We start from the raw sequence: 26,029 nt of genomic DNA on the forward strand, positions 1-26,029 counted from the left end.
GCGTCCAGACTCTCCAGCTGAAGAAGTGTGGCTTTGACCTGGTCCACGTAAACGCAGTCGGGACCTGGAGATCCCAGAGCGGGACACGCACAGCCACCGGCCTCCAGCAACACACACTGCATGAAGTGCCTCTGAAAACACACGTCAGGGAAAACGGCTTTTATACATCGGGTATGCATCACATTTTCAGTAATTCAGTGTTCAATTACTGCGCTTAACCTATAGTTACCAAATGCACACTAGTGTTCAGTGAGATTGTTATTTTTTAAAGAAATTAAAGCTCCCCTGTAGTCAATAATTTTTAGCACTTAAAACTCATCTTTGATCACCAAAATTACATATTTAAACGTTTTTACCTTTGTGTCTTAAAATAGCTTGAATGTAACTCAACACCCTTGCCTCATTTAGTATACGCGGTTCTATGAATATGCAAATGAGCCCCGCCTCCACTCACTCACTCAGCTCAGATCCACTCATTGACGATCACACGCTGATCTGATTGGTTACAAGGTAGTTTGTGACGTCAGAAACACCAGCGATTTCAAAGCGTGTTTTTGAGGCTGTCTTTGGTTCACTGCAGTTTTAAGCAGAAAATACTCAGCAATGGTGTCGACTTATGAATTTACACATAGTTTGCCTTATATATAATATAAATATAAATATGCCTTATATATTATATACAATATAAAAAGCATATTAAAAACACCACATAGACATATAAACAACATTAAAAGCTGGATTTTCACAACAGGGGTACTTTAAGTCTTTTAAGGCCTGTTCACACCCAGAACCATAACAATAAAGATTGTCCACACAATACAATGTCCACAACTATAACACAGAGAAACTGGAATCATTAAGTTTCAGAATGATTTTTTTCAGCTGATGAATGATAAAAACATTGACAGCCAATCAAAATCCATCCTGCTTCAAGAAGAGCTCGAGCATTTAAAGCGGCAACACGACAAAACTACAGCGTGCGCTTAGAATGAACAGACGTTAATGTGCGTTTTGGTGTCGGCACTAATGTAGTTATCGTTATAGTTTACTTTTTAGATATTGTTCTTGGTATGAATGTCAATTTTACTTCTATAGCACCATTAAATACAACCAAAGTTGACCAATGTGCTTTACAACAAAATAAATTAAAGGCACATTACTAAACAAACTAAAATATAACAGTAAAATAACCTTATAAAATACAGTGCAAAGGTGCTTCATCATAGATTACTGCCTGAACACGCCTTTATTCAGCAAGGATGCATTATATTGATCAAAAGTGACAGTAAAGACTTTTCAAATAAATGATGTTCTTTTGAACTTTCTATGCATCAAAGTTTCCACAAAAATCCCAAACTTTTGAACAGTACTGTAAAAAATAATTGCATTTTGTGAATAAATCCACACACCAGTACTAGAAAATCAATCACGACTACTGATCTAGTAGCAGTTTTTCCTTTGAGTATGAAGCTGGCACATTTCTTAAATGTTGCCTTTGGTAATCAGCTGCACTACCGTTCAAGAGTTTAATGCCGGCAAGATCTTCTCATGTCTCTTCTGCTCACCAAGACTGCATTTATGTGATCAGAGATACAGTAAAATTGTGAAATATTATTTAGGGCTGTCAAACGATTAATCGCGATTAATCGCATCCAAAATAAAAGTTTGTGTTTACAATATTTATGTCTGTGTACGGAGTATAATTATTTTCTATATATAAATACACACACATGCATATATATATTTAAGAAAATGTGTTATTTATATATAAAATATTTATATATAATATAAATTATATATACACACAGTATATACATGCAAATATTTCTTAAATATATACATGCATGTGTGCGTATTTATATATAGAAAATAATTATACACCGTACACACACATGTATTAACAAACTTTTATTTTGGATGCGATTAATCGCGATTAATCGTTTAACAGCCCTAATATTATTACATTTGAAAATAAATGACAGCATCATTACTCCAGTCTTCAGTGTCACATGATCCTTCAGAAATCATTCTAATATGATAATTTGCTGCTAAAGAAACATTTCTGATTATTATCGATGTTGAAAACAGTCATGCTACTTTTCAGGATTCTCAGATGAACAGAAAGTTGAAAAGAACAGTGTTTATTAGTAATCTGTAACACAGTCAGCGATCTCTCACCAGGCCCACTATGAGCATGAAGTGCCGTGCGTGTGGCTGGCAGTATCCGGGGCTGATCTGGGATCTGCGCTGTGGAAACACCTCTCTCCACACCACTAGCTGTCCCACACGCTGCTCAGACGCCAGCGGGAGCAGACAGTAATGCTGACAGTACAAGCACACGTCCACAAGCTCTTCTTTGGGCAGGTGGTTGGCTATGAGATAGCCCTGCCAGACAGAGGGAGAGATACAGATCTGAGTGATGGACCTTCAGTGGTGGAACAATTATTGTGTCGATGAAAGACACAATCATCTGTGGCTACATTCAAGACTCAGCTAAAAACATATCTATTTAACATGTATTTTTGGATAATGTGACTATATTTGTCCTTATGTGATTGCAATGTGTGTGTGTGTGTGTGTGTGTGTGTGTATAAATGTATTGTAATGTACAATGTAAAGCGACCTTGAGCTACGGAAAGGCGCTATATATATAAATCTTCTTCTTCTTTGGGATAACTCTGCTAACAAGCATCTCAGTAGTCTGTAGTGAAAAATAAAGAGTGTGTCTGAGTGTTTTAACCCTATCAATCATCTGATTGACAGTTCATAGTTTTTTAAAAATGTCTCCTATCAGCTCGTGGTCCACGTGTCTTTATGCTGTGAAATCTGCACTGACTTTTAGCAAGCAGACTTAAGAATGACTTTTATATTGCTATTAATATTTCAAGACGAACACTTGCTGGACTGAAGAGCTGAGGTTTACTTGATTATCCATACATCATTTTTTAGAAAATCATGTTCAAATGTGAGTCTCAAATATGATTCATCATTAGGCTTTTGAGGAAGGTTTATTTGTTCATCTCTCAATCATCATTGTATTGCAGTGCATTATATGTTTTACAACTATAGAGTTTTGATCATGAAACTAAGCATTTAAATATCATCTTTCTATGACCTTTTATTGGCAGATATATAGAGAGACGACTGATATTTATATGCATTTTATGTAAGTAGTCTGTTATAAAGATATTAATAATTTACATTAAAGCTTTCAGAATCTCATCTTCCCTTTTGGCAATATAAATATCAGCATCTGCATCTAATCTCATATTTTTTGCTCAGTTTGGGTCTCTGAATAAAACTGAGGTGTTTTTTAGCTCCTGTAAGTATGAGCCAATCAAGCCTAATCTTTCAAATCTGACACTCAACAGAAAACACATGCATGCATTAACTTTTTTTTCATTTATTTTCAATATTTTGTGTGTTAAGGTTTAACAAACTATTCCATTTCCCCCCCCCCCAAAAAAAGATTAGTTACTCGAAGCCTTCGTGTATAATGCATTATAAAGCTATTAATAATGTACGTTATAATGCATTATATGTTTTCATAAATAATTGTAACCAAGTAAAAATGCATTATAAAATGAGCAGATTCCTTGTTACATCTGAAACTGGTTGTTTGTCATGTGTTTTATACTTTCTAAAGGTGTGTTCAATGAATAGATAAGTGTGGTTACAATTATTCATGAGACCATGCAATGCATTACAATGCATAGTTGCTAAATACGTTTATAATGCATGTTATATAAAGGCTTTAAGTAAAGTGTTGTCAAATTATTTTTCTGGCTATTATGACAGGGTTAAAGGAGCAACAGATGTAGACTTGATAACTAATCAATCCTCTTCACATCATCATTCATAATTAAAAGAGTCTCTTCATCTGACAGCTGTGTTCGCAAGAAGCGGCGCGTCACCCTTCTGTCAGACTCGTTTCAAACATGAACAAGACTCCTTTACAAGCATGATTCAATTTCAATTACCTACTGACAGCAGCAGTGTCACGCTTTCTACGTGTGACTCTGAGTGACACAGACATGATAATATACGGCTTCAGGAGATTCAAGACTCACCTTGTAAAACAGACAGGAGCCCAAGATGACGTACAGACGCCTCATGCCGTAGAAATCCTCAGACTGACCAATGAGAGAACAGAGAAAGATTAGTGTATGCAACAGGCCACATCTTGCTACCAGTGTTATTTTATTATCATTATTATACTGTTATAGTTTTTGTTAATATTTTGAATTAGATTAGTCATGATAATGTAACCATATTTCTGGAGTTATGACAATAAAAAGTCCAGCTATCTGAACGCAATAACTCCTCTTACCATGTCACCAAAGTCCGACGACTCAAAGTCTGAGAGGACAGTGTCCACTTCAACCTGGAGAAAGAGTCAAAACATAATGAAAACCTGAGACCTGGTGTCATTTATTAATAAGCTGCGTGAAGATGTTCACCGAAAAACATAAGAACATATGGATTTGGAGTAATTGATGACAGAATTGTCCTGTTTGTGTGAAATATTCCTTTGTAACTACTGTATGAGAAACATTATTTGAGACATTTAATTATAGCTCATGCATCAGCCTATCCTTCCACCTATTTTTATGTTAATTTTGGGATATACCATAAAAAAAATGCTGGATGGAAACACCAAGATACACATCAATTTGAGAAATGCGCATAAAAACATTAACATTAATTGAGTTTTATCATTTTATTATCTGATAAGAAGACATGCGCATAAACTATGATGGAAACACGTTGATGTGCAATAACAAACTCGCGTTACTTTGCCTCAGCAGTGGATGTGATTGGATAACTGGACTAACTAGTGGACTAATCACATCACAGCATCTCAAAAATTGGTTTGGTGGCTCTGAAACGCCTGAGCCAAAGTCTGTCATCAGAATGATTTGATTTAGTTCCCCCCAGACGTGCCTCACATGATTGCGTTCCCAAACACCAACATCCCAACGCAAGAGAACATGACAGAGTTTCCTGAGACGCATCTCATTTATGATGGAGGAATTCTTCCCAAATGTTTTATGGGCAAATGTTTTATACGATATTCCAGTTTCGTGCATAAGTTAAATTATGCAACTTTGAATGGAAACATAGCAGTTGACTAGTAGGGGTGTAACGGTACATGCATTCGTCCTGAACCGTCACGGATTGGTGCATAGAGTCAGACGACGAATACAGTCAGACACAGGCGATACACACTCCAGTCTAGAAGGGGGCGCGCGCAGTAATGCAACGCTGTTTGCTAAGAACCACAACAGGAAAAAGAGCAGAAGAAGAAGAGACGATCTATGCACCAACCCAAAACAAGAGTTCACATGGCACACAAGAGCTTGTTAGTAGCCTATACGCTGAGTTTCGATTCATTTTTGTGACGCTCTCCACGAACTTCACGGAAATGAAACCGGGACGGCAGAAAGCGGCATCCTGTTTGTTTCTGTATTTTACAAAAGCACAATGTTTTGTTTTTATTGTGAGTGTAAAGTGTTCACAAATATAAATAGACTATTTACAGTTTCGAATGATGTCTTACTCTTATGTGTATGAACATAAATGACGGAGTATTTTAAGTTGTTTCCGCTTTTATAATGAGATAATGAGATAAATAATGAGATTTATAAAGTCATTTGGCATTGTGCAGATTTGTGTCGTGGAAGTCCAGTGATGAAATATGCGTGTCCTGGAAATGAGAAGCCGCTTCACTCGCTGTCTCCTCATGGAAAGGTGAAGGAGACTCGGATGTAGACGGCACTTTTTCTCCTTCTCGCTCATATTTCTGAGAATTCTTGAAAAAACGTTTGTGCATCTGCCACTGTCACCGCATGTTAATGAACCCTCGCACACAAAGAAAACTAATCTCTGCACAAGTTATTCTATTTATGTTGTACTTTTATTACACAAAAGATGCTTTTCAGTTTATTTTTGGTCAGATTGTGGCCAAATACCAAATACTCTTTTGCAGGAGTGCATTCAGTTTGCAAAGGCTCAATTCAAAGGCTGTACTGTACAAACTAGGGGACTAAATGCCTCTAGGTGGCACAAACCTGTTATTTGCACTACTGTCTGTTCAAAATAAATGACAAGAAACCTAGTTTCTACCGAACTCGTATCGAACCGTGACCCCAAAACCGAGGTACGTACTGAACCGTGACTTCTGTGTACCGTTACACCCCTACTAACTAGTCATCTGGCAGTCATACCTTTATGTCTGCTGGTAAAGTGAGCCAGCGGACGGCTGGTAGACCGTCTAAGAAGAGGGTCCCTGAGATATCGGGGGTGGGCGGTCTGGAGCTGTCAATCAAGCGGGAGGGCTGGATGAGCTGCTGAAAGAAGAGGCAGAAGAAGTGATCCAGACGAGGAACGTTCTCCACCTCACAGAACCCGCTGAAGAGAGACAGAGTTCACAGACACAGCCTTTATACACTGATCATCTGAAATCATCAAACATCTATCTACACTGAAAACATTTGGCGTAGGATTTCCATAATTCGCACCTAAGAAATTGCGAGTAATTGTCACAAATAATTACAAAGAAACAGCAAGTAACACATTGTACAAGTAGAAAATGTACTCCAATAATCTTTGTTTTTTTTAAAAAATAGTTTTTTTACAGTGTACAGATACATAAAGCTCTCAAGAAATATATAGAAATACACACCCGTCAAGAGATCCGTACATGACCCTGAGCGTTCGGACGACTCCCTCGATCACAGTTTGCAGATACAACAGAGGAACCCTGCAGCACAAACACCAACTAAACCGAGAACTAAACCAACAGAGACATCTAACATTTCCCCCGAAGACAAAACTGAACGAAAATCAGCATTCAAAAACTGAGAGATAAACAAAAACTATGCTAAAACTAGAAATAAGAGGTGGACAGGTGAAAAATACAATTAAACTAAACAATGTAGATACATTAAAATGTAATAAGTGCACTGGGAAGCACTGGGAAGTAGAAGTGAACCACTCACTACTGAACCAGGGAGCAGATTGAGAAACATCCTGAAGGCCCTGATACACTTTAAGCGAAATCAAAGAATGAACTGGTGTGGTGTGATGTCATTTTGAACAAAATCGGGCCAAAATGTAGTTTGTTTGGTGTTTGAACTACCTCTCAAACTACCATTATGTGATTTAATGCAAAGTAGGTGTGGCTCTGAGGCTCCGCCTTCTTTGAGATGGAAATGTTCTCCGGTTCATTTCTCTGTTCAGTCTGTCATGAACACTGGAGAGCCGCTTTATAGTAGAAATAAAGTTGTGATTCTAAATGAAAGACACTGTTTTTCATGTTTAATACTGTGAAGCTGTTGCTGTTGTATAAATAAACCTGACTGTAGAGCTGGTGCAAACATATCCGCATCGCTATGATTAGATGCTTTCTTAACCGCTGCTTTCTCATTTTTTTGTGCGTGTGTTTATTTCATTTTTGAGAGGAAAGCACGCAGCACATTTTTACATACAGTGCTATGCATAAGTTTAGACACCCATGCTAAAGTTGACTAAAAAGAGGAATAAAAAATCATCTTTTGGAAACTGAACTTAATGCCTTAATTAAAAAAATTAGGAAAAATCCAACCTTTAAGGACGCCAATTTTCTTTGTGAATGAATAATGTATCGTAAATAAATAAATGTTCTTCCTTAAAATACAGGGTGCATAAGTTTGGACACCCCTATGTTAAATTCCCATAGAGGCAGGCAGATTTTTATTTTTAAGTATTTTTTTGTATTTTATTTTTAGGATACTATGCATCCTGATAAAGTTCCCTTGGCCTTTGGAATTAAAATAGCCCCACATCATCACATAGCCTTCACCATACCTAGAGATTGGCATGGGGTACTTTCCATAAGATCATCTCTCAATGCAAATCAAACTAGCTATTAGGCTAACCGAAATAAAACCATGCCAATCTCTAGGTATGGTGAATGCTATGTGATGATGTGGGGCTATTTTAATTCCAAAGGCCAAGGGAACTTTATCAGGATGCATAGTATCCTAAAAATAAAATACAAAAAAATACTTAAAAATAAAAATCTGCCTGCCTCTATGGGAATTTAACATAGGGGTGTCCAAACTTATGCACCCTGTATTTTAAGGAAGAACATTTATTTATTTACGATACATTATTCATTCACAAAGAAAATTGGTGTCCTTAAAGGTTGGATTTTTCCTAATTTTTTTAATTAAGGCATTAAGTTCAGTTTCCAAAAGATGATTTTTTATTCCTCTTTTTAGTCAACTTTAGTATGGGTGTCTAAACTTATGCATAGCACTGTATTCATCTATCAGGATGTTCACTAAAAATATATCGCAGCAACGGTATTTTAAACTTCTTTTTACCTCTAGGCGTAGAATGAAAAACAACTTCTTCGTGAGTATATTGGGGTCTTGAGAGACGTCATTCTTCAGTGGTTTTTCATTTTGAAGCTGTAAACATCTAAATGTATCAACTGAATTCAGATAAACATCTGGGATTATGGATCAGGTTACTGAGATTATTATTTTTTATTGAGAAAGTGAACTGTCGGCGAGTAGGATGAATTCAAACATCATAAGATGAGCTGATTATAGAGATCAAACCCAATTACAATCACCAGAGTTATTATCTAGATTACAGATCCTCGTTTGCAGACGGGATGATTACAGAGGTTATCCTTCAGTTTTAGGAGCTGAGCTGATTATAATGACAGCTATTATAGTTATTATCTAGATTATAGGTGGGATGATGATAAAGATGAGAATTACCTGTTGGCAGGTACAGCGATGACCAGCAGATTGGATCCTTCCTTCCAGTAGCCCACATGAACCAACTGCTGCTTGAGCCACAGAGAGGAGCTAAGGCAGAAACAGAGGACATGTGACATGATATACGCCAATACAACTATAGTAAACGACAAAAGACAGAGTGGGAATTAAAGGGATAGTTCACTTTGAAATTAAATTTTGGTATGTTTTAGCTTACCTCAAGGGCATCCAAGATGTAGGTGTCTTTTTTTCCACAGTAGTTTCAATTTTGATTTTTTTAGGTCAAACCGTTCTTGTCTGACAGTCATATAATGCAGGTCTATGGTCACCACCTCAAAGAGCATGCACAGAGTCCAAATTAAAACATTTCCCCTTCGTCCAAATTAAACAATTCCCCATCGTAAGTACACATTGATGGCCTAAGACACGAAACGAGCGGTTTGTGTGAGAAAACGAACAGTATTTATATCGTTTTTACCTTTTGTACACAGCCACGTCCAAGTGATCTGAGGGTGCGCGCGCATCCTGGTGTGTGACGTGGCCTTGTCTACGGCAGTTCATTGGAACGAAAGGCGACATCTATTCTAGTGTATATATATCTATGCACCAGTCTGCGTACACGTCACACAGCAGGATGTGCTCAGATCACTTGGACGTGGCTGTGTACAAAAGGTAAAAACGATATAAATACTGTTCGTTTTCTCACACAAACCGCTCGTTTCGTGTCTTAGGCCATCAATGTGTACTTACGATGGGGAATTGTTTAATTTGGACTTCTCTGTGCATGCTCTTTGAGACAGTGACCACAGACCTGCATTAAATGACTGACAGACAAGAACGGTTTGACCTAAAAATATCAAAATTGAAACTACTGCAGAAAAAAAGACACCTACATCTTGGATGCCCTTGAGGTAAGCTAAAACACACCAAAATTTAATTTCAAAGTGAACTATCCCTTTAAAATACACTGGTAAAGGCAAAAAGACTACACTACACTATATACTTCCCTCATACACTACTGTTCAAAAGTTTGGGGGTCAGTAAGATATTTTCATTTTTTTTAAAGAAATTAAAACTTTTATTCAGTAAGTGGAGAACACATTAAATGAATCAAAATGACAGTAAATACATTTATAATGCTACAAAAGGATTGTTCACTCTAAAAAATGCTGGGTTGTTTTAACCAAGATTTGGGTCAAAATGGACAAACCCGATTGTTGGGTTAAAAATTTAATAATAAAAAAACAAACACGTAACCCAACGGATGGGTTTGTCCATATTTGACCCAAATTTGGGTTGAAACAACCATGTCTTTTTTTATTTATCATGCTGTGATTTCATTAGTAAATCGCGCACTTAGAAAGCCAATTCGGCTGTGTGTTATAGTTTTTCTGATAGCTAGATGGTGCCAGAGCATTACTATTAAAAAAAAGCATTTATTAAGCCGTCAACGAAGATTTGGTTTTAATTTTACTTACTGCCAATTGAACGTGTTTTAATGGGTTTTTCCCTATACTTTTTTCATAACTTGCAGTTTGTTTCCCTTGATGTTTTAACTCCATTAGGCTGTAGAAAACTGGCAGTGCACCTTGCAAACTGAAAACCATTGTAATTATTACTCAAGTTTATAGAACTTTGGGTTTTTTACGAATGCACTAGTTTTGCTTAGGGCCTCCAGAAGTGTCGGATCGGCACTGCTTCTTTCAAAACACAAAAAAACCACACTTTTCATGGACGTCATCCACTGGCATCGACACGAACCCGGCGTCTCACCTGACTATCTGTCCACCCGTGACGTTCTCCAGCATGTCACAGAGCGTCAGGAAAATCCCTCTCACTGCTTTCAGCTGGGCCGAAGCCTCGGACACCGGATACTGGTACAGAATCTCCTGCTGTACGGAGGAAAGACGCTTTAGTTGGACAGGTTACGCTGACCCAAGCTCATTTTACTGCATTTATGCATGATCACACTGTGATATAAATGCTTTTATGGACTTTATTTGAAACATAATTTGCTTAAATGGAGGGCAAAGGTGTCAGTAATGTCACAAAATAAGCTAAAAACCACTGCTAGGAAGTTACTCACTAAAAATAGCATCACACTTAACAGTGTTGTTACTGTTACAAATCATTTTCAGTGAAATCAAATAAAATATAAATAAGGATGAAAACCTTGAAAAAATAAACAAAATGTTTGCTTTGGCAACAAACTGAAATGAAATATATTGATGTTGATATACTAAAATTACTATAACTAAAATGGAAATAAAAAAATTAATGCTACGAATGAAAAAAAAAAAAGATAAAAGCAAATAAAATTAATAAAAGCGGATAAAATAAAATTAAAATGAAACTGAAATTATAAAAATAAAATCTAATTCAAAATATTAATAAATACATTAATACTATATAAATATAATAATAAAATAAAACTGTTTTCCAGTAGTGTGTTTTCAAAATAGTAAAGCTTAGCCTGTAAAAAGCTACTTTCCCCATAACATTGCATTGCTGTTTTTGTGTCACTGAACGAGATGAGGCAATAATCAAACATGTTTCTCTCGGCAAAATAATGAAGGTGAATTGTTAAGATCGTTCAGATGATTCAAGTAAATGAAGTGATTTAATCACTTTTTTCACAGTCTTTGCATCCTCTTTAATAATATGAAAATGAAATGTTTAGTCTAACTGTTCATCACTAAAACTTCGACTATGTTATAGAAATGAGCAGGTTTTCTAATTAATCAGCCTCTTTTTTTGTAAAAGCATAACCTAACTTATGAAATCAACTCCCAATTTACTTCCCTAAAACTTGTTGCCACTCATCAGTGCATTTTAAAATATTCCCCGTCTCATTCTTCCAATTCCCTTTTTATTTGCATTCTCTTTCTTAAAAAAATGTCTTAAAACTCAGTTCACATTGACTTTAAATTAGGAGTAGCTCGCAGCGCATAACTTTGCCAAAAACCGCATTTCCCCATGAGGAATGGCCATTCTTCTCATCCGTAATCTGAGGCAGTGTGAGATAGTTTGAGGTTTATCTGCAGGAGGGAATGAAGGGGAGGGACGATTCCTTTGTCATTTTGATTAGTATGCTGAACAGGAACACTTCAACCTGGCAACGCTTTCAGACCGCGTGCATTTGAGTTTGTGTGAGAAATGAAGTTCTTGAAACCACAAGCCTTCACCCTCGAGACACGCACACACACACACACACACACACACACACGTTATCTCTTCAGCGTATTCCTTACGCTCTAAAAGCTCAAGTCAGCGTTCAGAGGTGGTCGCCGTGGCCTGTGGTTTGGACAGCGCATAAAAACACACATTATAAACGCTCCGCGCTGCACTATCAATCACTGCAGACAGAAAGAGGTTTTTAAGTGAGTCGGCTTGCAAACACGTTTCTCTCAGCGAAGATTTAACACCGTAAATCAACTACTCTAACCTATCAGCACCTGGAGGGATGCATTTACACAAGCTATATATATAGTAAATACACACACACATATATATATATATATATATATATATATATATATATATATATATATATATATACACACACCTATGTAAACAAAAACTTTTATGCTAGATGCGATTAATCGATTTGACAGCACTAATATATATATATATTATTTTGTAACATTTTTGATTATATACATGTTCCCATTATTCTTGTAATACAGTAAAAATATTATATTATAATATATTATGTTGTAAATTACAATGACATTCTTCGTAAAATCTGCATATTTCTTTGCTATAAATAATTTTTTTTTTTTTATCTTGAAGTGAAATAAACTAATCAAGTTTAATTATTTAATTATAAACTAGTTTTAATTATAAACTAATCAAAAATTATTTAGCAAAGATAATTGTAAGTCGTTGTAGTTTACAATATAATATTTTATAATATTATAATATAATATTTTGACTGTACTTCAAGAATACATACATATACCCCATTGCAGTAATGAAACGGAAATATGTTTAGTTGTTATGAAAATAATTGCACAATGCATAAAACATCAATGGCCTCACTTTTATATGCAAAATATAATTGTCTTATTTTTGTTTATTGTTTTAACCTAGACATATTCTTTGTGAAATTCCCCCTGCATTTCCAACAATCCTAACTTTTAATGCACATTTTGCTTCTCTTTATGAATTGAGCGATTCAAGTCTCTAAAAGGAAAACTTTCCAAAGTCCTGACGAGTGGTTTTCCTTTCTGATGGGAACGTGGCGTCTCGCTGTGAATAATTCAGCCGGGACGAAGGCGAGCTTTTCCCTCTCTTCTCCTGTTTCCTCACGTCACGCTGACGGCTATAAATACGAGCGGCTGTTAGCGGCACAGCAGAGCCATTCATGCTCGCTTCTGGCACGATTTAACAGGGGGAAACTCTTCTGGATGGCGAAATCATGTTAACGGATTAAGCATTGAAAAAAATCCACACAGCTGTTTTAGCTTTTCCCAATTCTCACAAGCTGAAAATAATATTTGTAATGCAAGCTTCTGAACATTAGGGGCCCTATCATACACCCGCGCAATTCAGCACCAAGAGTGACGCAAGTGTTTTTTGCTAGTTTCAGCCTGACGCAGTTATCATTTTCATGTCCTGCGCCATGTTGCTTAAATAGCAAATGCATTTGCTCCCATCTGTGCGCACATGGCTGGTCTGAAAACAAGGTGTGTTTGTTCAGGCGCACTGCTATTTTGAGGCAACTGAAATAAACTGCGCCATTGACCAAGTGAAACCTGGTCTAAAGTCAATGGCACAATATTTTCTTTGTTATTTAAAGAGCGCATTAGTATTGTGCGCCTATAGGCGGGTCCACAGCGTGCACACTCTGCTTATTAAACACACAGGGACGCACACGCAGCAGCGCATAAACATATTAAAAATAAAAGGATTACAATGTAAAAGATTATTATTGTGTACATAAAGATATGGTGGAATCCGGCTTGTCCCGTAGATGATCTGCTTGCGCACTTTTACCTCGCGCACGAGCAGATCCGTTTCCTCTCTGGAGACGCGTTCAGTTTTTCCGCTATCAAATTCCGTCATGTAAATAGCGAATCCGACATGGCGCGAGCACAACTGGCTTTTAAAGGGAATGCGAGATGAGACTCTGATTGGTTTACTGCACGTAAAGCCCAAAACACATCCATTACTCATTAAGAGAATAGGAACAACACTTTTAGACCATGCGCCGGGAGCACCGACCATTTTTCCCGTTGTTAAACTAGCAAAAGTGGATTCGGACTCGCCCTAACTGCACTTGCACCCTGCACTTTAGACCATGCGTTTAGATCATTAAAATAGGGCCCTAAGTGGAACAGACTGACCTCCTCCTGCGGCGAGTCAGAGTCCAGCTTGAGCGAGAGGTACATCACTATGTGCGGTACATGTGCGATGGACATCTGGAGCTCGACTGTGTCCTCGCCCCACAGCAGTCGGACCAGCTGACTGACCGGAGGAGACGGTTTGGGTCTCGAGTCCGGGCCGCTCCCGACGGGACACACCGTCTCCAGAGTTAACCTCACCTGAGAAACACAGAGAAAAAATCTTAAATAAATACTGATGATAACATGAAAATACCAACTATACAATCTTACAGTCAAACCAAAGATTATTCAGACACCAGATATAATTTGACTTTTTTTTACTAGTGGGTGCAGGGCACTATAGTTCATTTATGTAAGTGAGTATAGCAAAATAAAGTAAACTGTGACATATTATACCCAAAAAGTCTTCATACAGCGACTACCAGTAAAATTTATAAACATTTGGGACCAAAAATGATTCAGACACTTTGACCTGACCATGTTTTGCTGAAGTGTTTTTTCTTTAATTGCTAATGAGACATTTTTACACCACAGACTGAACAAAATTAAGCATTGCTTGGTAATTGTTTGAGCTAAATTGGTATTATCTAATTGTGTAGTTCAACTTAACAGCTGACAGATATTCAACATAATTAATTTGTGAGACAGTCTAACAGAAGGATGGACAAAACCAGTGAAATACAGTATCAACTGATTTGATAACTCTGAGTTCTTGTCATATTTTATTACCATTTTCTAAACTATAGCGAATAAACTGTGATAATGTGAGAAATGTTGAAGGTGTCTGAATAAATTTTGGTTTGACTGTATCTTAGCTGAGAAACCAGGACTCAGGATTCAGGACTTTTTTTAATTTACTCAACTTATAAATTAAAGTTGGTCTGTGATAGATTTTTTTTTGTTACATAATTATTATGAACTCAAAACTAATAATGTTTTTTTACTTGTAGTTCAATCAGCTAGCATTTAAGATAAAGTTTTTTACATTTTCAACTGTCTTTAGTGTGTAAAGTTGCTGTTTGAGCATGAAAAATGTTTCGGGAATGTACAAACAAAATTCCCGCCTAAGGCATATGCAAAATAAAGAGGCGTGGCCTTGTTAAGTTAGTTAGTAGTGTGTTAACTCGTGGTTATGGCAAGGGGCGTGGCTTTTCCCAAACACGCTAGAAGCGCTTGACCAATCACAACACACTGGTCCAACCGACCAATCAGAACACAGTGTGCTTTTCAGAAGGAGGAGCTTGATAGAGACAGGAACTAAACAGAGCGTTACTGATAGACTGGCAAGAGAGGAGCTGCAACAGTGGAGAATATGGGGAAAATATTGTGTTTTTTGAACATTCAAGCATGAAAACCTCCTCTAGTAGAGCCCAAAAACAACATCAAGACTTTGAAAAGGGGCATAGTATGGCCTCTTTAATATGAGCACTGATATTACATAACAGTGATGCAGAACTTAGTTGTGTATCAGTTTGTTAAGCAGACTGAAAAGGTTACATAGAATTACAACTAAAGCAAGTTGTGTATATGTGCTGAAATGGAAGAAATACCACAGAAAAGAACACTAATGGTGACTTGCCATAACTTCCATGAGACTTCCTTCAAAAACAATATGACAAATCGGTCACACTTTAGATTAGGGTCCAATTCTCACTATTAACCACGACTTTTGCCACAATAACCTCCTAATTACTGCTTATTAATAGTTAGTAAGGTAGTTGTTAAGTTTAGGTGGATGTAGAATATGGTCATGCAGAATAATGCATTAATATGTGCTTTATAAGTACTAATAAACAGTCAGCATCCTAGTAATATGAATGCTAATAAGCAACTAGTTAATAGTGAAAAATGGACCCTAAACTAAAGTGTTACTGAAAAATCCTACTGACCCAAATGTTTGAATGCTAGTGTACAAATATTTCAACTCGATTTATGATTTAAGTTGAACATGTATCTCGAGATTCAGCCCAGGACTAAAAGAAACAGCACTTTCTAAGATTGTACAAATCAAATAAAACACACATGGAGATCACTAAAAACAACAGCGCCCATCTGTGAGTTAACAGCGCTCAGAGAGCGGCGTATTCACTCCCACTCGCCGGTTTAACATGCAGAGCAGACACACACGAGTGTTTGCTGACCGCGAGCAGCTGGACTGCAGTCCTGTTATTAAGAGGTGTGGAAGACTGCCGAATTCAGATCACACAGAGATATTATATCATCATACATCACGGCCAATGCTAGCTCTTCTTATTATCAGTGAGGTCTATAATATCTGGAGAGATCTATCTGATAGCATTCCCAAACTCAATTACTGCTGCTTGACTGGCTGACACTTGATGTAAGGATTATTGTTTATTTAGATGTGCTTCCAAAAACATATAATATATATTTAAAAAAAATGTATATGATACTTACATTACTGTTCAAAAGTTTGAGGTCGGTAAGATTTTTTAATGCTTTCGAAAGTCGTCTCTTATACTCACCAAGGATGCATTTATTTAATACAAAATACAGTAAAAACAGTGATATTGAGAAATATTATTACAACTTAAAATAACTGTTTTAATATATTGTAAAATGTAATTTAATCAAAGCTGTATTTTCAGCATCATTACTCCAGTCTTCAGAGTCACATGATCCTTCAGAAATCATTCTAATATGATGATTTGCTGCTCAAGAAACATGTATTATTATAATCAATGTTGAAAACACTCAGGATTCTTTGATAAACAGAAAGTTCAAAAGAGCAGCATTTATTGAAATAGATTCTCCTTACTGTAACTTTTGATCAATTTAAAGGCACACTATGCAGTTTCCGTTTTTCTCAAACAGTGACCCCTAGAGTCGCTGTGGAGTACTTGTATTTAATGTTAGTGTCGTAAAATACAATACAGACTCTTCCGACCGCGCTTTCTTCATTTTCTTCAACTCTGTCATGATTCACGTCTGAAATGCGTGCTAGTGTCTTCCATAGAGGCTGCTTCATATGTTGTTGATGTATGTGACGTTGTGCGGTAAAGCAAGTCGTGATTCTTGCGAGGTTTGGCGGGGCGCCACCTCTCAAACTTGCATTGCTGGTTTTGCCCGCTTTGCTATCGGGATGATGCACCCTACTACAAGTTTGTTTCCAATCAAAATGATTTCAAAGCTGTTATATTAAGGTAGAAATATCGCATAGTGTGCCTTTAATGCATGCATAGATGAACAAGGCCCTGTTTACATCTGGTATTAAGATGCATTTGGTCAATCGGATCACAATTCAGGTGTAAACGGGTCTAAAACGCTTTGAGCTCGTCCACTTTCCAACACTTCCAGAGGTCGTCAAAAACACATTCGGCCGGATTGCTTTCGTAGTGTAAACACTCATGTGATCGAATGTGTTCAAACAGCCTCAAAAGGCCGTCTTCTCTCCGTCTACTGAACTCATGCGTAACATTATGGGAAGAGCTCTAGCCAGATTTAAACTTTGTCGGCTGGAGACCCAAGTTTGGTTTGAAGATGAAAAACGTACCAAGCACAATGTTATCTCACCATTCCTGATTTCTAACACACACTCACAGCGTTCGGCTGATTTCTAACACACACTCACAGCGTTCGGCTGGTCTTGTGGCTGTCAGAGCAGAAACTAAAGCTGATGCTCTCCGTGTGTTTTTCCGGATGTAAAAAGTATTAATTTCTCAAAAGGAATCCTACTGGTGGTGTCAGTGTCCAAAGAAAGACCAGTGGACATGATAATTTTGTTCCTGTGGTGTAGTAACTCTTAACATTTAAAATGAACACTCACACAACGCTTAACGTTACCTTACAATTTCATAAATCACCAGCCGAGACTCATTTTAAAATCTTGGCAAGCCTCAAACCTCACAAGAGCACGGTTCCTCAACCCTAATATCATAATAGCCTCGCCTGTCCTTTTTTGTCCAATGGTGTAATTTGCTATCGGTTCTCGTCCTTTAATCACTTTCTCCCTCTCTCTTCTCCACAGGATAATGGCTCTTTTCCTGTGGCCTACAAAAACAAGCGTTACCGTAACCGCCGTCGCTGCCGTGGCGACAGAACTCTGTAATTTCAACATTCCATCCTCTCCTAGGCAACAGAGTGAGCAAAACCAGCTTGAGAAGGGATCAAACGAAAGGCATTCTCAGAGTGAAGCAGAGTCCAGCTGTAGTTATAGAAAAACGTACAGCTGCATCAAAAGTAACAGCACAGCATTCATGACTGTAGTATAACTGAGGCAAGTTGCATTTTAGGGCTTTGTTCAAATCACTGATGCTTTAAATGTAGGGGTGTAACTATATATCGTGTCACAATATATCCCATACAAAAATGCATAAATGTACATCGTGGATAGTTGCAATCTGTATTGTGTATAGTTCACCAAAAACGAAACTTTCTGTGAGAAAAAAGTCAGAGTTTTTCAGAGTTTTAGTGTCAGTACTACATTAAACTACTAATGTTGAATGTAATGTATAATAATGCAATGGGTGGATATTTGTGGGTCCTGATAATGCCAAATGCCTGATGTTACCAGTAAAAACACATTATTTTAAATATATCTAGTCAGTGAAAGAGTGCAAGCATGTTCGTCTATAATAATTCTGTATTTTCAGCTTCTGAATCATGAATATTGTTATTCTGGTGTCTCTATTGTCCTGTGCATTGGGTTATCAGCATCAAGCCTATTCATTTACACGCACAATGTAATACCAAATTTATCATTTTCATCAACAGTACAATTTTTGTTTACCTTTTATCATATGTCTTGGAGTATCGCAATAATATCGCATCGTGAGTTCAGTGTCGTGATATGTATCGAATCGTGACATGATGAGGGTATCGTTACACCCCTAATTAAACGCTTTGTGAAGCACATGTGATTCTTCACAACTGTTTTAAGGTTAAATGCTCTTATTTTCAAACACCAGTGAAGGAAACTGAGTTTAGGAACGTGTTGGAAACGTGCCTTCACACTCCATCCAGCTTCTGGGTTTTGGGTTGAGATCAGTCGTAGCTATTGTGGCCATAAATGGAAAATTGTAGAGTTGAAAACTGTTTAACTTTACTAACAATTTGCAACAAACAACAGCCTCACTAACCCAAAGAACTCTGCGGCAGCTTACGACATGAGGAAACCATCAAAGCTTAATGCACATCGACAGTCAATTTGTCTTGTTTATGACAAGATCAAATCCATCAATATTTCACCGAGCCCAAATTACGTTTAGCTCTAAACAATTTGCATTCGTTAATGTAGAAAATATTGCTAGCCTGGAGGGTTTTCAAGAAAAGAGCATTTACTCGCAGGCCAAGAGGCGCTGAGCAAAAACCAAAACCAATTTTAGAAAGTGCTCATCTGAAAACATTATGTCTTGTTAAAAAAGTCTAATTTCAAGGCAGTTAAGTCAAATTAATCCCTTAAAAACAGACCTCAGTTCCCAAAACATGGAATTGCCCTTATGTGCCCTCAGCGTTTGGGAGTTTATGGGAAAAAGCTGAGCTTTTGTCTTACAAGTGGTGAAAAGCATCTGAGATTTCTCAGCTTTCATCCTTATATTTACCTCAGGGTTGACCTGCTGTCGACTGCTGTATAGAGCGAAATAAACATTTGTTCATTTTCATTGTTCAAGCTTTGTCTCAGTTTTAAGCATTTAGACTCATTTGGAGCATTTGTTTCAGAACCTGGTGTGTTTTCTCCAAGCGGCAACCTTCCAGTCTCTCTCCTGAATCCAACACAGAAGTGACTTAAACTGCAGTTCATCGACTGGCCACTAGAGACCAGCTGCAACAGAGAGTCAATCCCATAAATCCCCATGTTAAAATGCCCAACTTTACAGCAGAAAAAAATGTGTTTACAGCCTGGTACAAAAAGTGGTTTTGGTCTATATAGCTTATTTTGCCCTTCATGACGACTGTGAGGGGGGTGAATTTCTTTATAACTCATCCGTTTAAATTTTATTAAGCCTTAATGTTCTGCATAATTAAGGGCGTGGCCACTTGAGTGACAGGTGGATTGCCGCTGATGTTTACTACCTGCCGTTTGTCTTCTATCTGTTAGCGTCACGTCACCTCAGCTAATCGCCTCTTTGCCCATTTTTGGTATTCCGGGAGTGACGCGCTGCCAAGATGGGTTTCAAAAATGGCAAGATCGGCCCACTTTAGGCTTCAAAAATGGCAAGATCGGCCCACTTTAGGCTTCAAAAATGGCAAGATCGGCCCACTTTAGGCTTCAAAAATGTTCTTCAGAAACCTACAGGTGACGTCAAGGACACTACGTCCATTTTTTTTTTTACAGTCTATGGTTTTCTCCCTTTGTCAGGTTAATTTAGGCAATCGCACGGAACAAATCGTCCCAAGATCACGTGAACAAGGTGTCTCAAAAGATGTGTTTTCAAATGTCTCCAGATTAATGTATATGTAGCCAAAAATGCACACTTACCTGTGTGGGACCCGGAATACAGGACAAAACTCTCTCAATGTTTTCTGAGGTGACGTCCACATCGTCCACAGCAACCAGAGCATCACCTACAGAAAGCATGAAAGATATTCAACTCAAAGACCACAAACATCTGATCACTGTCGCCTGATTCCCGAGCTTTGGTGAACTGTGTTTCTACCATGAGATAAAAACAAAAGCACATCAAACAGCACCTCCACCTGCCTCTGGTAGATCTGCACACTCTTCTCTTTGCGGCATGCAACGATTTCCCTCAGTTATTTCAGATAAACGGTCTAATTGCTTTAGTATGGACGGGCGTTTGAGAAACAATCGTAAAAAGCTGCTGGGGAAAGCGTTTTCGGGGTGGTGTAACCCGTTTGGAATTTCTTTGGTCTGAGTCTGGGAGAGAGCGACTGCGGGTTCCCCTCGAATATCGTTTTAGTACATCAACAGAAAAATATTCATGGCTGAAAATTGAATAAACGGCTTTTTTGTTGCTTCCAATCGTATGATTTCATTACCAAATGTGCCGGGAACATTAAACTAAGAGTGTTTAACAGGCAGTTGTAAGAGAGAATATTAATAAAACCAACCACAACACCAAGCCACAGCTCGACTTTATAGTTTCATGACATCAGCCAGACTGTTTTGAAGAAACTGTGAGTTCAAAAAGTCTGAATGACTGTTAATGCACTGCTAGGATGGTTTTGAATGGATGCTAGGTGGTTTCTTACTGAACCGAGTCGACATTTTCCATGATATTCTGGTCTCTGAAGTTCATGTGATATTTTTGCCTGTTTTACCAGCCGCCAGCCAAATAACATGCACTACCGTTCAAGAGTTCGGCATTTTATTATTCCATTAAAAAAAAGAAACTAATAGTTTTTATTCAGCAAGGGTGCATTAAATGTATCAAACGTGACCGTAAAGATGTTTATAATGTTTCAAATAAATGCTGTTCTTTTCAACTTTCTCATTCAATCCTGAACAAATATCATGATTTCCACAAAAATATGAACTGTTTTCAACATTGATAATAATAATAAATGTTTCTTGAGCAGCAAATCATCATATTAGACTGATTTCTGAAGGATCATGTGACACTGAAGCCTGGAGTAATGATGCTGAAAATACAGCTTTGATCACAGGAATATATTACAGTTTAAAATAACAATAGAAAACAGCTTTAATGTATGTATGTAATGTAATAATATTTCACAGATTTTCAGTATTTTGATCAAATAAATGCAGCCTTGGTGAAAAAATAAAAATAAAAATAATTGTCTGATCATCACTAGTAAAAATACTAGAACAATGACCTGCTCCTTGTCTAGTTGTGCTTACCAATAAGAATCTCAGCACACTTGCTGGCAGGACTGTGTGGGACCAGACCATGGATGATGAGTTTTCCTCCTCTTTTCCCAGTGTTTCCTCCTGGCCGATGCACGACCCCCAGCAAGGCCTCCAGCAGGCCGCCTCGGTCTGGAGATGGAGGAGAGGCGCTGCCGAGACGCTTTGGGTTCAGATACACACACACGTCCTTCAGACGCTGCTGCTGGACCACGACTCCAGGCCGCTGACCCGCTTGATTCTTCAGGATGGAGGTGGGATGCTGGGAAGATCCTCCGTCTTTCCCATCAGCGGCTTTCCTTTGAGATGGCCGCCGCTTTGGTCTCAGGATCTTGGTGAACTTCTTGAGTTTTGCTTTGGATTTGTTGCTGGAGTTTGCTTGCTTTTTACCATTGTCGGTGATAATCTCCGCCTCCTTTTCACTGAAACGTACGTGATTGGTCGCAGCGGAGTGATTGGCGGACGCTCGGGCCAGCAGAGCTTCTTCTTCTCCCTCACTCAGCTCCAGGTAGAAGAGTTCACCGTTCTTCTGGACATCATCCAGCCATTCCGGCTCTAGGTCACTGCGCCACAAAACAAAGGGAACATTAAAGAAGCATGCGATAATATCCAGATAATGTCTGAATGTCATTGCATTTGATTTCTCAGAACTGGTTTTTCTGAGCCAGCCCATGCAGATCCTTTGGCTAAAATCAAGATGAATAAGAACTATCAGAAACTATTTAATCTAATTCAATCAACTTCATAAGGCAGAAATCATGCAGGTTTTATTTTAGTACTATTATTTTTACACCATTATAATATTAATATTTTTTAAAAAGCTTTTATTTTCAAGTTATTTTCAAGTTAAAGTTTTAGTCATTTTGTTATGTTCTTTTTGTAATGTTTTACATTTAGTTCCCCTCCCCATATTTCTATTTAGCTTTCATTTATTTTTAATTCAGTTTTATTTTTAATTATTTTAGTACTTCAACTTACTTTATTTCAGTTAGTTCACTTAACATTTTTAATTTTCTAAAGTTTTTTTTTACATTACATTTTTTTTTTTTTTCATCTTCGGCATTATTTCAATTAATTAAAACTCTTTTGTATCTTTTTTGTATCTTTTGTATCTCACAGCACAAACCGAACTAAACCCTACTTAAGCATGAAGTCAGAATGCCGCAGGGGAAAGACACACATCCGAGACCTTTGAAACACAATCCCCTCCTTCATTCCAGAAAATCTCGACTCAATATTCAGCCATGCAGACATTATGTTTTCTTCTCCATTTCTAAATTAAGCCACGCTACTTTGGAGGTTAGCTCTTGGCAACCACGTCCATAAGTTCACTAAAGATGGTGAATAGCATATAATTATTTATGATGGCTGACTTTCCAAATTGGAAACAGAAATTCCCCTTAAAAATGAGAGAGGGCAGAGAATGGACGAGGTCTATTTTCCCTTTTCATGAGCCTCTCTTAAATGTGGGTCAGGAGAGACCCCTAAACTGACAACTTATATAAAAACAATTATATATATATATACACACAATTATAATTGTTTTTATATAAGTTGTCAGTTTCTTTATTTTTAAGTTCAATTTTCTTTATTTTTTTCCAGTTCCAGTTTTTCCCCCCCTTTTTTTTTTTGAAAGAAATTAATATTTTTATTCAGCAAGGATGTTTTAAGGATGGTTTAAAGAAGACTTATACTGTTAGAAAAGATTTATATTTTGAATAAATGCTGTTCTTTTGAACTTTTTATTCACCAATGAATCATGAAAAAAGTATCACAGGTTCCAAAAATATATACATATATTAAGCTGCACAACTGTTTCCAACATCGATAATAAATCATCATATTAGAATGATTTCTGAAGGATCACGTGACACTGAAGACTGGAGTAATGATGCTGATGAAAATTCACCTTTGCATCTGATAAATAAATTATATTTTAAAGTATATTAAAATAGAAAACCATTATTTTAAATTGTAATATTTCATTTGTCAATTGTAATAATATTTCTATTACTGTTTTTTTTTTTTCTTCCTTTTTTTTAAATCAAATAAATGCAGGCTTGGTGAGTATGAGAAATTTCTTTCAAAAACATTAAAAATAGTAATGTTTCCAAACTTTTGACCGGTACTGTGTGTGTGTGTGTGTGTGTGTGTGTGTGTGTGTGTGTGTGTGTGTGTGTGTGTGTGTGTGTGTGTGTGTCTGTGTCTATCTATCTATCTATCTATCTATCTCTCTCTCTATATATATATACATACATATACATACATACATACATACATGCATATGCATACACACACATATAAATAATATTAAGATAGAATGTATATATATATATATATATATATATATATATATATATATATATAGGTCTATGTTTACATACACTGCAGTCAAGTTGACATCGATCATAAAAGAAAGTTTTATGGTGAAACATGCAACATGAAAATATCGAATTAGCAATCCAGTTATTATTAATAACTGTTGTTAGTGAATGTGTTGATGTTTCTTACTCTGAGTAATCTGAGTCTGAGTAACTGTAACTTGATGCATCGGAATCAGTTTCGCTCCCTCCTTCAGCCTCCTTGTTTTCACGCAAGTCGGACTCAAACTCCGTCTCATTCCCCTCTGTAAGCTGTCTAGAAGCCATCAGCGCATTTCTCTACTCAATAACCTGTGCTCGTATCCATTCAGAGCTGTTTTAAGAAGCGAATTCCTCTTTTCAACAGCAACCGCGTCCTGTCGCGTTATCCGCATACGGGTCTTGTCCAGGGGCCACGTGACGCGTTTCTCAACTCGTGATTGGTAGAATCGAGTCGTTTCTATAGCAACACGGAAGCTTTTGTTGAACAGCGTGGAACGAAGTAACGCATTAAGAGAAACGACAACAGAATCGCCTGTTCGACTTCAGAATCATTCATGCTGTTTCCAACAGAAAAACAGTATGATAAAAAAATTAAAATATCATAATAATGGAATAGCCTATTCAATATTATGAAAGTTTCGTTGTAAAATTTCGTTGCATTTATACACTTCAACAAATAGACGATGTTGTCATATTTATTAAAAAATCGATTTAACGTCGTATTAATTACTCATTTATTTTAAAAACATAAATAAAACATTAAAAACAAAACAACAGCTTCATCCTGCACTCGAGTGGCCAAAAAACCCGCACGAGGTCTTTAAATCCCCTCCGGCGCGCGAGGAAAAGCTGCTCGGAATTCAACTTTGTAGCTGAGAAAAGCAACAAACAAACAAACAAACAAACAAACAATTCCTACTAACCTGTAAAGAAGCACACTCCGTATAGAGTCAAAATCCTCCAAGTTCTCTGAGAAAGACTGAAAAGATCTCCCATCCGAGCAAGTATTAAACATTATTTATGCTTCATACTTAAAACAAACGGTTTCGTCGTTATTAATAAATTAGTGCCCTTGATTACCCGACCATTAAATCTCTCGGTCATTTAGTTATTTGAATATATTAGAGATTAAATGAAGACATTTCGTGAATTGGTCGGGTTTTCTCTTTTGAAAGACAGCTGTTACTGCTAAAATCCAGAAGGTTTGGAAGCTCCGTTTATGGCGTTTTACGGAACAGACGATGATGAATCCAGTCTCTTGTGGTGTTCCTGAGTACTTCTCCAGACCACGACAGACTGACTGACTGGGTCGATGCTCGTCAAACGCTCATTCTCATGGCAAATGGAGCATGTGCTTGTGTGTGTGTGTGTGTGTGTGTGTGAGAGAGAGAGAGAGAGAGAGAGAGAGAGAGAGAGATGCTTGGTTGCTGCTGCCTCCAAATAGCAAGCATTAAAGAAACATATCTTTTAAAAGTTTAAAGGCAGGGTAGGTGCTTTGTTCCAGAAACATTTGTTGTTATGCTGGTTGAAAGTCTCTTCACTTCCTGATAGCAATCACTATAGTGGTCTAATATACACACATACACACATATATAGGCCTAATACATACATACATATACATACATTATACATAGCCTACATACATGATATATATCGGTATATCATCTGTGGAAGGCGTATGACAATAAAATGCCCGTCCAATCATTGCATTCGGTCAACTTATTTTCAGATACACGACAACGAAGTACTAAAAAT

At 37.3% G+C, this 26,029-nt stretch overlaps 1 protein-coding gene across 4 annotated transcripts in view; it reads right to left on the reverse strand.

Annotated features, from left to right (window-relative positions):
* The window catches only part of intu (inturned planar cell polarity protein), a 32,244-nt gene extending 6,612 nt beyond the window's left edge, over nt 1-25,632 (reverse strand). For 2 of the 4 annotated variants that reach the window (XM_079865746.1, XM_079865748.1), the window contains exons 1-12: nt 24,423-24,698; nt 21,906-22,474; nt 20,562-20,647; nt 14,123-14,320; nt 10,548-10,666; nt 8,775-8,864; nt 6,686-6,763; nt 6,228-6,411; nt 4,331-4,384; nt 4,071-4,133; nt 2,179-2,385; nt 1-131 (exon numbers count right to left, since the gene is read on the reverse strand). The exon at nt 1-131 is cut by the window's left edge and continues 376 nt beyond it. In XM_079865746.1, coding sequence (XP_079721872.1) covers nt 1-131; nt 2,179-2,385; nt 4,071-4,133; nt 4,331-4,384; nt 6,228-6,411; nt 6,686-6,763; nt 8,775-8,864; nt 10,548-10,666; nt 14,123-14,320; nt 20,562-20,647; nt 21,906-22,474; nt 24,423-24,559 — 1,916 coding nt within the window. In that variant the 5' untranslated portion in view covers nt 24,560-24,698. Of the gene's footprint in view, nt 132-2,178; nt 2,386-4,070; nt 4,134-4,330; nt 4,385-6,227; nt 6,412-6,685; nt 6,764-8,774; nt 8,865-10,547; nt 10,667-14,122; nt 14,321-20,561; nt 20,648-21,905; nt 22,475-24,422; nt 24,699-25,197 lie in introns of those variants that run through there. The other 2 variants (XM_079865749.1, XM_079865747.1) reach the window with 2 other exon arrangements.
* Between the last annotated feature and the right edge of the window lie 397 nt (nt 25,633-26,029).

Source organism: Squalius cephalus, assembly GCF_949319135.1.
Source record: "Squalius cephalus genome assembly, chromosome: 3".
NCBI classification, from domain to species: Eukaryota; Metazoa; Chordata; class Actinopteri; order Cypriniformes; family Leuciscidae; genus Squalius; species Squalius cephalus.